This window comes from Phodopus roborovskii, unplaced genomic scaffold, assembly GCF_943737965.1.
Source record: "Phodopus roborovskii unplaced genomic scaffold, PHOROB, whole genome shotgun sequence".
Classification (NCBI taxonomy): Eukaryota; Metazoa; Chordata; class Mammalia; order Rodentia; family Cricetidae; genus Phodopus; species Phodopus roborovskii.
This window is the reverse complement of record NW_026126558.1, coordinates 7,491,847-7,506,921: the sequence shown is the minus strand read 5'-3', so window position 1 is coordinate 7,506,921 and position 15,075 is coordinate 7,491,847. Positions and strand designations below refer to the sequence as shown.

Here is a 15,075-nt window from a genome sequence, read left to right as displayed (position 1 = left end):
GCTTCACTTCTTAGGGTCAACAGAAGAGGCCTCACTAAAAGCTAACTGGGAAAGACAGAGTGTGAGTTCAGATGATGGAGATGGAGGTGATAACAGCTAAAGTTTGTAGGTGCTGGGCACTACCTACATTTCTTTCCCAGAGTCACCTCTTCGGTGACACTGAAGGACAGAGGCTTGCAGTCAGGAAAGTGAGTTCTCAGCACCCAGGCTGATCTTCCTGGGACCCATAAGAGCAAAGATTTTATCGCCAGGCTGCCAGGTATGCATTCTCTGCAAGATGGCAGGGCCATGGCCCAGCTCAGGTCAGCTACCGGCCCATATGGAGACTGTCCCCAGTCTCCAACCCCAGGGTTCCTTCCCTACCCAGCTGGTTCCTTGTGTCCTCTTCCTCCATCCCACTCTTCTTCTCTGGTGTTTTCGGCAGGGACAGTGCAGAGGCCTTGCACAAACATCTAATTGTGCATGGCCATTATTCGGGTGTGCACACCTTGGCCATTAATGAGTGTGCACCACTGCAGCCTGTAAGGCTAACTGGGCTAGAAATGCCCAGGGACAATGAGGGGCTGCAAGGCTAGGGGACAGCACACTCTCATCCTGTACTGGTTGGAAAGCAAAATGATGCAGCCACTATCAGACCTAGGCAGGGTTTGGGGTTTTTTAAAGTATTTATCTTACGTGTATTTCTGTTTGCCTGCATGTATGTATGTATGCACAATATGCTTGCAGTGCCCATAGTGCTGGAAGAAGGCATTAGAGCCCCTGAAACTGGAGTTATAGATGGTTGTCAGCTGCCATGTGGGTGCTGGAAACAAAACCCAGGTCCTCTTAAAGAGCAACTAGTTCTTGTAACCAGTGAGTCACATCTCCAGCCCTGGGCAGGTGCTTAAGACTGTGATCCCACAGTACCTCTCCCTCTCTGGAAATCCTATCCATTCAAAAGATATACCAAGGTATATGTGACTATTCCTAAAACATCCAACTGCAACCAACCCAAGGTCCACTAACAGGAGAGACACAAACTACGAGGTGCACACCAGAGTCCTCAGCCACGCAGAGGTGTGTCAGGTGTATCAGGGTGGGGGAACCCAACACGGGCAGGTGTGCAGTCTCTCAACAGGCAGATGACTTCCATAGGACAGATGGCTGTAAGTAAACAACCCAATCTGCCCCTTTGAAGTATAAAGCACAGACAGATAACAGCTCGTACTATTAGGCTTCTGTAGGATGTGCAGGTGTGGTGGTACACACCTGTAATCCCAGCACTCACAAGACTGAAGCAGCAGGAGCGTGGGTTTCAAGCCAGCCTCATCTGTGTAGAGACATGCTGTCTCATATATACACAGACATTCATATTCCCCATGGAAGCACTTGTTAAAAAAAAAAAAAAAAAGTCTAAAATGGCTCCAAAGGAGCCTAACAAGGCTCATCTATTTGAAAAGTTTTCTAGCTCTGTAGCCTTGGGCAAATGATTCATCCCGAGTTTCTGCTTCACCTCTTACCTATATCCACACCACCACATTGTGAGAAGGGACTACTTTACCAGCATTTGGCAAGATTGGGGCTGCAGGGAAGATTTCTCCCTGGCCAGCACCCCTTCCAGGGAACTGCCAGGAGTCTACTACTTGGAAGAATGCAGACAGACAGACACTGGGTTACCAGGTAGGAAGTGGTGGCTGAGGCACCTTGCTGTCCAGATCAAGGTGAAGCAGGACACAAGGTGAAGCAGGACAAGAGGTCAAACATCTTCCCTGTTGGGAAGAGGATGGGGAGTGTCCTCACCGCATAGCAGCTTTCTCTGATGACATAGGAGTCTGCCTTCTCAGGCACTGTGGGCTGCAGTGATCCTGAGCCCCCACTAGAGGTCACACTGCAACCTTTTTTGAAAGAAATGGTTGGAGCATCAGGTTGACAAAAATGCTGTGCCTTGGAGATTGGAGAGCTACCTAGACACCCAAAATCAGTGCCAAGTGACAGATCACGACCCCTCCATGAGCCCCATCTGCAGTTTCAGTTCCAGAAAGCATCCAGCCCTGCACTCATGCCTGGCTGCTGTTTCTCATGGGACAAAAGGCCCAAGTTCAGACTCAGGAAAGAGAAGAGGTAGGGCCACCAGATATTCCGCTTTGAACTATTTCAGACCTGGGCTGTACCTCAGAGATAGGCAACTTACCTAGTGTCACCCCACCCCTGTGAAGACTGTTTCAGAGAGCTGTGTGGAGACACCACACCTGCCATCACCAGACACACCATCCACATGTGGACCTGTGTCTTGTCCGGACAGGCGGACACTAATGGTTCCTGCATCTCCTATACACCTGCAGCAGTGGCTCCTTCCTGGTGCAGTAGAGGCTCAACAGTGCCCAAAAGCAGCAGTAACTGCACACTGTGTGCCTTCCTCTCGTGCTCTCTACTTTTTTAAATAATCAAAATATTTCAATCATAAAGCCAACTCAGACATATACAACATGATTTTTTTAACTTTTATTGATTCTTTGCAGATTACACACCATGCATCCTGATTCCACCCATTTCCCCATCCCCCTGCATCTGCCCTCCACCCTTGCAACCTCCCCCCAAAACAAAAAATTTAAAAGAAAAAACAAAGCAAAACAAACAAAAAAGAAGAATCTCGTTGTGGAAGCTGTAGTGTGCCTGTTAAGACAGGCAGTTTACCTGTTAGTTTTTTTCATCTTCACTTGCAAGTGTTTCATTGCCACGAGCCATTGGTAAGGTTTAAAACCTCTAGCTGCTGCTACACCATCAATAATGGGCTCTTAAGGGAGTTTCTCTCGATACTCTGTTGTCCTGTCATACAGACCCTGCAGCTTTGGTCCTGTGGGTCCATCCCCTTCACATGCTCCAACAGTTCATAGTGACAGGGATGTTGGGGTGGGCTAACACTCAGCCCTGGTTCTGGGCCTGGCTGGTAGCCGTGTTTGTCAGCCTGCCAGCTTTCCCTCATCTTCACTATCCAGGTGAGCGCTCCAGCACTGCCTTGGCCAAGGCAGTCTGCAGCAGTGGGCGGGGTCAGTTCTTTTGCTCAGGCACTCCGGTCCAAGGCCAGCAAGGTACAGGGCCTTCTCTCTTGATTGCCGTAGGGAGCATACTGGGTGGCAGGGCCAGCTCACCTGAGCCACTGACAATAGGGTTAGCTCCAGTGTGCTCCCCTGTCAGGGTGCAGGGTCTATTCCTGTGTGCTGCAGTGATGAGGGGCAGGGTCCCTCGCCCATGCCCCCACATGGCAGATGAGGGTGGAGGGTCAGCTCTGCTGTTCTCGTGCCCTCAGAGCCAGCTCACCCGCATCTCCAGCAACAGGTTCATCTCTAGTGTGCTGTCCAGGTGAGGTGCACACACATGGTGAGGGTGGGGCCATTTTTCCTAATTGCAGGGGGCCAGCTCTCCCAAGACCAGAGAGGGGTGGCACAAGCTCAGCACGGCCATTGAATTTCATCACTCTTGGTTCCCATAACTCCCCACCCCCACTCCACCATAGTAACATGAGCCATGGATATCAACCCAGACCCCAGCCGCAGCAGGACCACAGACCTGTACATGGCCCTCAGCAGCAGCACGGGCCACTCAGATCAGCATAGCCCTGGCAGCAGCAAAAGCTGAAGCTTTGCTTTGGATCAGTGTAGGGGGCTGGAGAGATGGATCAGCAGCTAAGAGCACTGGCTGCTCTTCCGGAGGACCTGAGTTCAAGTTCTAACACCCACATGGCATTTCAAAATCATCTGTAACTCTAGTGTTAGGGGAGCTGATATCTGAATTCTTCAGGCACCAGACATGTAAGCGATGCACACATACAAGAAAAACGTGTGTGTGTGTGCGCGCGCGCGCGTATGTGTGTCTTTGTGTGATGTACAGCCCCAGCCACCTCTCCATCTTAAAACACCCAAAGAAATAAATCACAAGGCCCACGAAAAGGCTTCAAAAACAGGTTTACTAAAAACTGAAAGGTGAAACAACCGCACATCCCAGGTGACTGTCACAGGTGACATCAGACACCAGGCACACAGCAGCTACTTTTTCAGGGTCCTTCCCTGACCCTTAGGCAAAGCTGAGCTGACCTGAGAAGGCTTTTTAAGAGCTACCCTCTGTCCAGAGCTTGGAGGCGCTGCAGGTAAGCCACATTTTCCAAACAGGCTCGTGAGCACAAGTAATTGGGCTGAAAGAGTACATTATGGCGGATTTTGTTGGTCTCCATGCAAACACAAAGGATTCAGCCAAGGAAACTGTCCTGAGGGTGCCTTCAGTGTCCTACCCACCACTAAACCCCTCTGGAGGTTGGCCATACAGGCCAAGGGGCTGTGAATACCAGTGCCTCATTCACAAGTTCTAAACCATGCCCTCCTGTTTACAGCTTCTCCAAGGAGACATCTCTCCCGCTCTTCCCCAGAACCACAGACTTGGTCTATAACAGCAAATGGCTGGTAATGGCCTGAGGATGAGGAGGTATACACTCTTCCCAATTAGGATAAAAGGAGGGGAGCAGAAGAAGATGCTCTGGCCAGCAGGTGTCCTGACAGCTGAGGATGGTTCCTCTCCACAAGTACTAAAAAGTGAACATACGTTGGGTAGTATGTTGTTCCCAGCAAGCCTGGCAACCAAAGAGCCACTGGAGGGCTGGGATAGACAGCCAGCAGCTGGGGAGGAGCCCTGGCTGCCTAGCCACAGCAGTGCTCAGCTCCCAAGTTGGTGAAGGAACAAGGCTAACAAGCAAGTGCCTCGAAGTTCACTGCATGATGTGTGGAAGGACTGGCTGGCACAGCACATGGCCAGAAGCCACCAAGCACCCACTCTATTAGTAGACATGCGGCGACAGGGAGGACCCAGGAGGAGGTAATGGGATGCTGCAGAACTGACAGCCCAGAGCAGAGGGGCCCAGGGTCTGAACACATGCCAGAGGAGCACAAGGGGAGTCTAGGACTCCCAGCACTGGGCTCCCAAAGACAGACTGCAAATGTTAGAAGTCTGAGAAATGGCAGCCAATGCCCTGACACTACATCAGGGCTGAACACAACAGGGCCTAAACAGGTATCAGCAACATTCTCATGCAAAAGAATTGTCCCCACTAGAAAACTTCCTGAGGTTTGTGCCTGACATCAACCACACACAGCAGAGCAGGTCAACTGTGCAAACCCACAGGAGGCCTTCTCTCTGACTTCCACAGACTACACGGCCTATGAAGCAAAATGACAAGGCCAGCCAACAGTATTCACATGGGAAGGCTCAGAGACAAAAGATGCCTACCTGCCACCTATAGAGAGTACCTGGGCCTGAGTGTTCCCTACATTAGGCAGTACTATCTTACATACATCCAACAGTTCAACACTCACCTGCAGCAAATGTGGCGTATGTTTAGGAAAGCCAATGTGTGGTTGGCTAATATGTCTGATTGCCCCTACTCAACTGAAACTGGCTGAGGACACTTGATAAAGTTCTGAACTACAGCATCACCACAGCAAGCCTTGGGGCCTGGGTAAAATGTATTCTTGATTTTCTCCAAGCACAGTGAAACCAGAAGAGCAGCCACCTGCATGACCAGCTGTCCGGTATTCATTGTTCCAGCAGCTTCATAGTCACAGTCCCCACTGTCCAGAGCCTGCCTCATTTGGCACAATAGAAACACTCTAACAAAGGAAGTAACAAAAGGCTGGGACTCAATCCTGCAAAAGATGCTAGAGATCAGGACACAGCCCTGGCAGCTCACTGCAGGTTCTGTTACTGCACCTGACAGAAAGGCAGCATCTCAAAACCAGTTCACAAGGGTCTTTTGCCACACTACCTCCCAAGTATGCAGACCCTTCTGACAGGAAGGGCCTGCCATTGTAAGGGAGGATATGGCTGCAACCTTTCTAAGGTCTCACCAGTAGGATGAGTTCTGAACACAAGTACAAGGGCTTGGAGCGGCTTCTGGAGATGAGCAGCCAAGGGGGAAAGACAGCCTAGAAGTCTGTCCGACACTAGAAGTGCTGGCAGGAGTTGCCAAACGTCTGAGACCTTGGTCTCTGCCCTTTAGGAGACACTAAGGTTGGCCTCAAAAAGAGTTCCCAAATACAGACATTATTAGAATGGCCCAGCACTCAGGGTCTCTGACCAGGTGAGTCCTCAAATAACAATGTTCCTAAGTGCACTGCCACACAGAAGTATGACTATCTAAGGAGCTGCCCCCTCCCTTTGGCCTATGAAGGGCTTCACAAACATCTCTGCTGTGTCCAGTCAAGGCAGGCCCTATAAGCAAACAAGTGGGGCCAGCTCTCCAGTGTTTGTGTGGAGGACCAAAGAACTGTGTGTGCTGCTGGGCACAAGCAAGTGGCTGGCCTGACCGCTTGGTTCTAACACTGGAGCAGGTGTGACACAGAGGACACCAGGGGGCTAGGATGGAGATGCAGTGATACTCCTTGGTGGCTCCTCTCAGCCAGGACAAGAAAACAGGTCATGGTAGAATGCCCTTGACTGAGCAAGTTGGGGAGGAAATGGAAACCATCTGGCTTCCCTGTGTCTGATACTCCACCAACTCCACTGAAGCTACCTCCCAGCAGTAACTGTTTATGTCATCCAAGGGGACATGGGCAGCAAAACACCTTCCATGATCCATGGTGGTTGTGTCTTAGCCCTCTCTGGCTGGCATCTCCTGACTCCACCCTTCCTCATTCGCTTTCTCCAGAGAACCTGTATGCATCCATTTGATTCTCCGTGCAATAGCCACTAGCTTGCCAGATTCACGCTGGCTCAACTATTTTCCCCACCATATTTAACACTCTCCTTCACAGCTACCGACAAATCAAATATACAAGAGTATGTTACACACTATACAAAAAGTGTCTCGGAGCAACCAGGACCCTAGTGAGGAGGTGTGCGTTCATTTCCCAAGTGCATGCTTCCCCCACCCTGGGCCCCAGTGCAGCCTCTCTGCCCACGTGGAGGTCAGGAGGTAAGAGACTGGATGTTCCTGAGCATCTCATCAAAGGCCTGTGGCGATGGTGCATCAGCATTCTGGAAGGTGGCCTGGACCCGGCTGTACAAGCTAAAGGACTTCAGTTCCAGCCAGAGAAACCCAAAGCGGTCCTCATCAAACAGGACGAAGACGCCAGGAGTGCGCTCAGGACTGGTAAAGCCATGGCCAGCGATGAGGCCTGTGCCGTAGAAACTAGAAAGACAAGAGAGCAAGCCATCAGAAGATGCACAGCCATTTCCATAGCTCCCACCCACACCACAGCAATCAACAGGTAAGCAATGCTGGAGGAGGGCCTCACCTTACAGGGTCAGGATCAGGTTCCAGACTGAACTCTGCTAAGAACATGGGAACTCTGAGGGATCTGAGCCACTTAGGTAGTCTGTGTGCAAGCAAGCAAGATTTGCCTATTTGTGGCCCAGATTACATTGTGGCAACTGAAGTAACTCATCTTTTGGGCCACTGGGGGGCAAGGCTTTGCAGTCTATGCCACCTGAAGTGGTCCCACTCGGAAATCCCACCTTAACGCCCTTCTAGAAAGGGTGTTTTGTTTGATCTACAGTGTTGTGTGTCTCACCCCACACCACCCCCTGGCTCAGGGTTTGAATGCTGCTGTTCTGGAAGACTGGAGCCCTCAGCAGGTAGGGCCTAGCTGTAGGAAGGAGTTTACTGGAGGCAGCCAGATCCCCATCTCTGGGCTATATTCTGCTCCCTGATCTACATGTGACCTGCTTTTGCCACACACTTGCAGCGGAAACACAGCCCAGCCCCCTCCCCTCTCACCACAACCACCACCACAGTAGCTGAAACCATGAGCCGAAAACAGACCTTGAGCCAACAAGATGGCTCAATGGGTAAAGGCACTCGCTGTGAAGCCTGACAACCTGAGTTCAATCCCTGGAACCCACACAAAGGTAGCAGAGAACTGACTCCACACAGTTAGTTGTCCTCTGACCACCACATGCACCCCTCCCCCACCTCCACATAACAAAACATCTACAAACAGACTTGGAAGCTATGAGGCACAGGTCCCTCCAGCCTCCCAGAAGCACCCAAAACTGTGCTGGCTGAGAGCTGGGCCCTTGGTCCTCACCAGAGCCGGCAAGTGCGGGGATAGTCCTCATTCCTCGAGCTGACACCCACGGGCAACACAAATGGCTGCCCTTGTCCAGATGAGGCCGACTGCTCGGCTGCCTCAGCTCCACTGCCTGGCTCTTTGCTGTCCTCAGCAGGTGGCCCATCAGGGCCCTTGGCTGAAGGCTCCCGGGGTGGGACAGGGTCCTCGCCAGCCTCCTGCTGCTCCTGCCGCACCTGCTCTCGGACCTCCAGGACAATCCTGGAGAGCTCGTTGAAGTTGCGGAGGTTCTCCACATCCGGCAGCTGGATGCGGCGATGCAGGTCAATCTCCACAGTCTGCTGCCCTGCAGGGATGTTGGGGTCGCCCTGCAGAGAAGACAGGTGGCAGTAAGCAAGGCTGAGAGATACTCTGAAAGCTCCCTGCCTGCAGAGCATGCTCAAGCTCTGCCAGGTTTTGCAGCAGGTATGACAAGGTGCGGAGTCTGAAGGCTTCCTTAACAAATCAGCTCCCAAAATGGCCATGGCAAGAATGAGTGACATGTGATGTCCACTGGGGGTACAGGCCCACACAGTTGCTCACCTCTGCCATGAGATCCAACTTGTGAGGCATGTGAACCCTCCCAGGGTCTGGCGGAAAGCAGGCTAGAAGCTCAACTCAGGCTGGTGTGCCTGGAACAGTTTCTGAGCCTGACTGGAGGAAGGTCCCACCTCATCCACCCAGTCATTCTGTGGTGGGATGTTAAAACCTACCACAGGGGAGGAGTCTGACATCAGCAAAGACCCTGGTTCTTGATCCTACCCTGATTTGTATGGAGTTTCTTCCCCCAGAAGCACCTGATGGAGGCTTTGCTGCTCAGGACACAGTAGTACCATCTAAAACCCACCTCCCAGAACTCAATGACAGGTGAGCGGTGGCAAAGTGGCCTTGGCAAGGAGCAGCCACGTATGCAGACAGCTACTCAGAACTCAGAAAGCATGGCTTTATCTGAGGCTCAGAGCCCCCAGCCCAGACCACAACAGTGAGCAAACTACATGAGCATGAGCTGTGTGTGAGGCTGCATGAGGATGTTCGCTAGGCAGCCTGGGGTCCCTTTTCCAAGTCCTGCTCATTCAGAACCTAGGAAGTTTGGGTCACCAGTGCTGGAGAGCCTGAACATCAGCATGCCCAGCACTCGCAGGGTCCTTGTTTGCTGACTCCTCATGGTGGACTCATGCCTGCCCAGCACCGTTCACAGTGACTGTGAGGCAATGGTACAGCTCACCGTGATCTTGGTACCCCTGGCACGTGAGCCGTGGAAGCTGAGCATCACAATTTCTAGGCCGTGGCTGCCATAGGTGCCCTTAAAGAGGCCTGGCTTGATGAGGTCATCAGGATGGCTGGGAGGGAGGTAGATCCGGCGGTAGGTCAGGCAGTTGCTGCAGAGGCATGGATTGAAGAAACAAGGGATTCAGCTTGACTGGATAGGTCCTCCATGCCTAGGCAGCCCCTTGGCTAAGCTACTCGCTCCAGTCCTTGAGCACAGCACTCCTGGCACCAATATGTACCTTCAGGGCCTAGCAAAGCAAGCCCATGAGTACAGCCAGCTCACTATTACCCTCAGGAAAGGACCTTATAGCCATAATACTATGAGGGATCATGGCCCGGCATGAAGCCAGAGGCCACGGGGAGGCTAAGATTCGGCTTCCTAGGGCCACCTGGCTTAAGCACACACTGGCCACTTGACGCCTATACTAACTAGGGTGACAAAGACCACACCACAGTAGGGGTGAAGGATAGGGGTGTGCTCACAGCACCCACAGAGAATGGGGACCTGCAATACTCATACTTTCAGAAAGGGGAACTAAGTCCACAGTACCCACACAGACAAGGGAGAATGGAATTCACAGTATCACAGAAGGGAAACAACTATGTTCACAGTACCCAGAAAGGGGAGACTGCCTGCATAGTACCCACAGAATGGGAACAGCATAGTCCCCCTAGAGGCAGGCCACACTCATGAAGAGAGAGAGCTGTACTCACATCTATGCTGAGGTACACCACTTTCACAGTACCAAGGGACTGCACTCACGACTCACTCGTACTGACTGGTGTAGATGAACTTCATCAGAATCAGCTCCTGCATGTGCTCATGGAAGATGTCTTCCAGCGTGCGGCCCCACTCCTCCCTCAGCCACGTCCGAAACTCCTTCAGAGAACAAGGGCATGGGAGTCACCAAAATGGAAGGAGAGAGGTTGCTATAGGATGCTGACTGAATACTTCCAAGCCGAATGGGCTTCCTAGTGGGTAGGTATGAACAGGAGCTGGTGAGCACCTGGGACGGGGGTCTGAGGACAGTCTACCTGTGAAGAGCACAGGGTCCTCGCCTTCCCAGGGCAGACTCCCAAGACAGCAGAAAGGTCACAGGGTTCCCTCAAGTAAGGCTGGGGCCAGAGCCCCTGTCCTAGGTAACAGCACCTTACCGTGGCCATAGTGGGAGACTGACCCAAGACCTGAAGTACCTGAAGAGCGCAGGTGCAGCAGAGCCCTATCCTAACCCCCACCAATGAGAAACCGCCCCTGCTCACCCAGGACAGGTAGTAACTCAGGTGGCCCCTGCTCACCCAGGACAGGACAGACCCTGATCAGGACAACCTGCTCAAAGGTTTGATTCTACAAAATCAACATAGGCTTCCAAACCTGACCTGGCATTTCCACGAGCTCCACAAATGGAGGCAGAAGCAATTTACAAAATTAAGAAAAGCTACAATCGGCCAGGCAGTGGTGCACGCCTTTAACCTCAGCATTCAGGAAGCAGAGGCAGGCAGATCTCTAGGAGTTGGAGGCCAGCTTGATCTACAGAGAAAGTTCCAAGACAGGCTCCAAAGCTACAGAGAAACCCTATCTCAAAAAAACAACAAACAAAAAATTGGAAAAGCTACACTCTTGGATGGGTTTCTTTAACATGTCACTGCAGAAACCCAAAAGCCACTGCAGGGTCCAAAGGAAGCCAGAGACATATCTTACAAATTTCTATTTCCAGCATCCTCACAAAGTAGCGCTTGTAAACACCATGTGTATAGGGCCACTACTGCACAAGTCACAGAACAAAACTGACCAAAGGCAAGGCCTGAAGGGAAAGTCAGGCATGCTGTCTAAAACCACCTGACACTCCGCCCTGTCAAGACTGCAAACTGATCTCTAGGTCCAACACCTCAGACACAAGCTCACCACACACCACACCAAGAACCCGGAGAGCCTATGCTGGAACCATACAGAAACACAAAGAATCCAGACACACAGAAAATGGGAAAATGCCAAGGGCCCTCAACACAATTCAGCCACAGACATGAGTGCTCTATGGCATGAGGACCAGCAGGTGGGTCCCTGGAATTATAGGACAAACAGGAACACAATCTGGCCCATTTTCAACAAGGATGTCCAAGCTCTGACCAGGGGGAAAACCTTCAACAAACAGAGCCGCCCCTTACTCACACAATACACTCAAGAGGCAACAGACATATGAGCACAATTTCTACCCCAACACTGAGGAGAGGGGCCAAGACACTAACAGACCTCTATGCCTCTGTTTAAAGAGGAAGGGAAGACGGTCTACAAGCTGGGGGTAAGGCTTTTGAAATCCCCCAAAAAGTGTTTTAAAATTAGGCCCCACTGGAATTACATCCTTCATGCTAAAGAGATGCTCAGCATTTCCTACTCTTCCAGATGACCTGAGTTCAGTTCCCAGCACCCACACCTAGCAGCTCACAATGACCTATATAACTCCAGATCCAGGTGATTTGACACTCTCTCCTGGACTCTTCTGACAAAAATTCACAAAGTGTGTGTGCACTCCCACACACACAAAGGTAGATTCTGGAGGCCAGCTTGATCTACTGCATAGTGAACTCTAGGATAGCCAGGCCAACTGAATAAAAACCTGTCCCAATCTCAAAACTAAACCCTTTATCACAGTGGCTGTTCTTGTGGAGGAAATGTTTCTCGTAAAAACCAAATATGTAACAGACAAAAGCAACCGAATGGGAGCAACAAAGACTTCATCAGCATCATGCTGAGCTTACTGTGCTGACCACCACAGGGGCTGACCTAGGAGGGGTCACTAGGAAGCCCCAGCCCACTGCTAAAAGCCAAGTTCTGACGAAGTGTGATCATCAGTCAGCACAGCAAGGCAAGCCCCAGCTACACAAGGACAGCACCAGGGCCTGGAACAGAGCTCAGGAGTGACGTTCATGTCCATCCAAGGGACACACTGTGCCTGGCACTCAGCAATCACCATTCCTGGGAGATGGCCAAGGGTGATGACATGGCCATGCTTCCTCTCTCCCCAAACCTCTGCTCTTCCCAGTGCTCTCATCTCCAAAGGCCTCTGTCTGCAGGAAAGGGGGGTGGCTAGGTAAGAAAGGGGAAGGAAGCTGGCTTAGCTGCTATAAAGAAAAGCTCAGGCAGTGCCTGTGGACATCTGGGATGGACACGCCTGTCTGGGTTGTGGGTAGGGATCTGCATTTGTTACCAGAGCTCAGAGCCAAGGAAACCCAGAACTTACAATCACAGGATGTCTCTGGCCTCGTTCCTAAGGAGACAACCCACTCCCAGTAAAGCACCTGCTCGCCACTTCAGCCAGGAGCACACTACATTTGTAATCGGGAAAAGGCCTCCCTTCAAGGCCAGGGAGCCTGCAGAATCCCTTGAATCCCATCACACATTTCCAGAAACTGAACCCATGACCTCTAAGGACTTAACAGCTGAGAGCCACATAAATGAGAGCTCCATCAATCTCTCAGGGGCAGCAAGTCAAGACTGCAGGAAAGCAGACTGATGACAGAGTTAGGGCAGGGACCCCACCGAGTACAAGCACTGCCCACTGCATTCTCCTGAGTCTCTGGCCACTGGGAACCCTGAACTCAGAAGCTGACTACAGACGTACAGCCGTCATAAACAGCTCCAACAGACACCCACATGCAACAATCCCAAGTTCTCCTTAATGGGAGAATGACTTAGCTGCTCAAAAATCAAACAAGAAAAACCTCAAAAGCAACATAAACTCACTTGTGCAAGTGGCAACAAGCCAAGCACACACTGGCATTCACTGTGCTGCCATGATCTAGAAACCCAGGCCACCAGGTTCCCTGAGTGGAGAAAACAGCCCTGAACAGCCCTGGGTTGGGGGCGAGGGTGCTGAACTGCTTATCCAGACATAGCTTCTAGCAGTCTAAGTGGGTGGGTTTCCACCATAATGTGCGGGAGAGTGCAGGGAGTGAGTGATTCAGACTGCTCGGGGAACATAAGCTGTGCTCATGCACATGTCCACATGGATGTTTCTGTAAGGTGGACAGACGGGGTTAGGTGACTGCTGCACCGCAGTGATGCTGGTTATGAGATGGCAATTCCAAGTGACGGATCCTCCCATGACTCTACTTCACCCAACAGGAGGTCAGGCCAGTGCCCATGAGAAGACAGCCAAGCATGCAAACATCTTTCCACAGCCTCCCTCCTAGACTCCAAGACTCACCTCCTGCCTCCCACCGGACATCCTGTGGTGGTCTGTCTGGTTACACTTGGTGGAGAACTCATCTCTCTTCACGATCTTCAGTGTGACCATGGTCAGAAAAGAACCAGGAAAAATAATGAGTCCCAGTGTCCACCACCCTCCCCACCAAACCCACTAGGGCCCAACTATGTCAAGTCTGGTGGTATAAGTCTGTAATTCTATCTACTTAAAAGGCTGAGGCAGGGAATTCCAGGTTCTGTCTGAGGGTGAACTCCAAGCCAGGTTGGCAACTCAGCACAACTGTCTCAAAATAAAAGGAGGGCTGGAGGCCAGACAGTGGTGGTGTACACCTTTAATCCCAACACTTGGGAGGCAGAGGCAGGCACATCTCTGTGAGTTCAAGACCAGCCTGGTCTACAGAGCAAGTTCCAGGACAGCCAAGGCTACACAGAGAAACCCTTCCTTGAAAAACAAACAAAGAGAGGGCTGGGGCATGTTACTCAGTGGCAATGAAGAAGGCTGTCAGTGGAATGCATGAGGATCTGAGGTGACACAGGCTCGTAACCTCAGAATTGAGGAGGTAAAGGCAAGTCAATCCCTAGGGCTTGCTAGCCAGTCTAGCATAACTGGCTAACTCCAGGTCACAGCAAGAAATCCTGACTCAATGGGAGGGATGAGGAGTGGAGAGGAAAAGAGGGACAGGGGGACTGGGATTGGAATGTAAAAAAAATAAATTAATTAAAAAAAAAAAAAAAAAAAGGAAGGGGCCAGTAGGCAAAAAAAAAAAAAAAGACACCCTGACTCAAAACAAAAGAGGGACAGCTCATAGGTAACAGTACCTGAGGCTGGTCCCACTGCCACATGGATGCACATACAACATCCACACACAGGTGAATATATGGACACATGCCCCACCCAAATAAATTTTTTGAGGGACTAGTGAGATGGCTTGGCAGGTAAAGGCACTTGTTATGAACTAGCCTGAAGATATGAATTTGATTCCCCAAACCTACATGGTAAGTTGTCCTTTGATCTTCAAATGTACACTGTGACCCAAACACACACACACATACACACAGGTTAATTTGTAATTAAAAGTTTCAAACAAAAAGACCCAAATGTGTTTATAATAGGCCATTGGAAGAAAGACACTCAGAATCCCAAGTCCCTAGCCAGGCAATAGTGGTACGTGCCTTTAATCTCAACACTCAGGAGGCAGAGGCAGGTGGATCTTTGTGAGTTCAAGGCTAACCTGGTCTACAGAGCGAGTTCCAGGACAAGTTCCAAAGCTACAGTGAAACCCTGTCTTAAAAAACCAAACCAAACCAAAAACAAAAAAACAAAAAAAAACAAAAAAAAAAAAAAAAAAACCAACAAAAACATTTCCCAGCAAGTGCACTTCCAGAGGCAGAGGCAGGCATAGCCCTTCCCCCACCAGGGCTCCTGGGAGCAGCAGCAGAGTACAGCATGTGCCCACCAGCCAACAGAAGGGAAGAAACTCGCCTGCAGGGAAAGCAGTAAAGCTCTAAGAAAAAGAAAGTTCCAGTGGGCTC

General features: G+C 51.0%; 1 protein-coding gene across 2 annotated transcripts in view; it reads right to left on the bottom strand.

Annotated features, from left to right (window-relative positions):
• Positions 1–3,924: 3,924 nt before the first annotated feature.
• Positions 3,925–15,075, bottom strand: part of Fbxo31 (F-box protein 31) — a 30,531-nt gene continuing 19,380 nt past the window's right edge. For both annotated transcript variants that reach the window (XM_051201642.1, XM_051201643.1), the window contains 5 exons: positions 13,544–13,618; positions 10,112–10,221; positions 9,298–9,451; positions 8,052–8,401; positions 3,925–7,153 (listed from right to left, as the gene is read on the bottom strand). In XM_051201642.1, the coding sequence (XP_051057599.1) occupies positions 6,931–7,153; positions 8,052–8,401; positions 9,298–9,451; positions 10,112–10,221; positions 13,544–13,618 (912 nt within the window). In that variant the 3' untranslated portion in view covers positions 3,925–6,930. The remainder of the gene's footprint in view (positions 7,154–8,051; positions 8,402–9,297; positions 9,452–10,111; positions 10,222–13,543; positions 13,619–15,075) is intronic.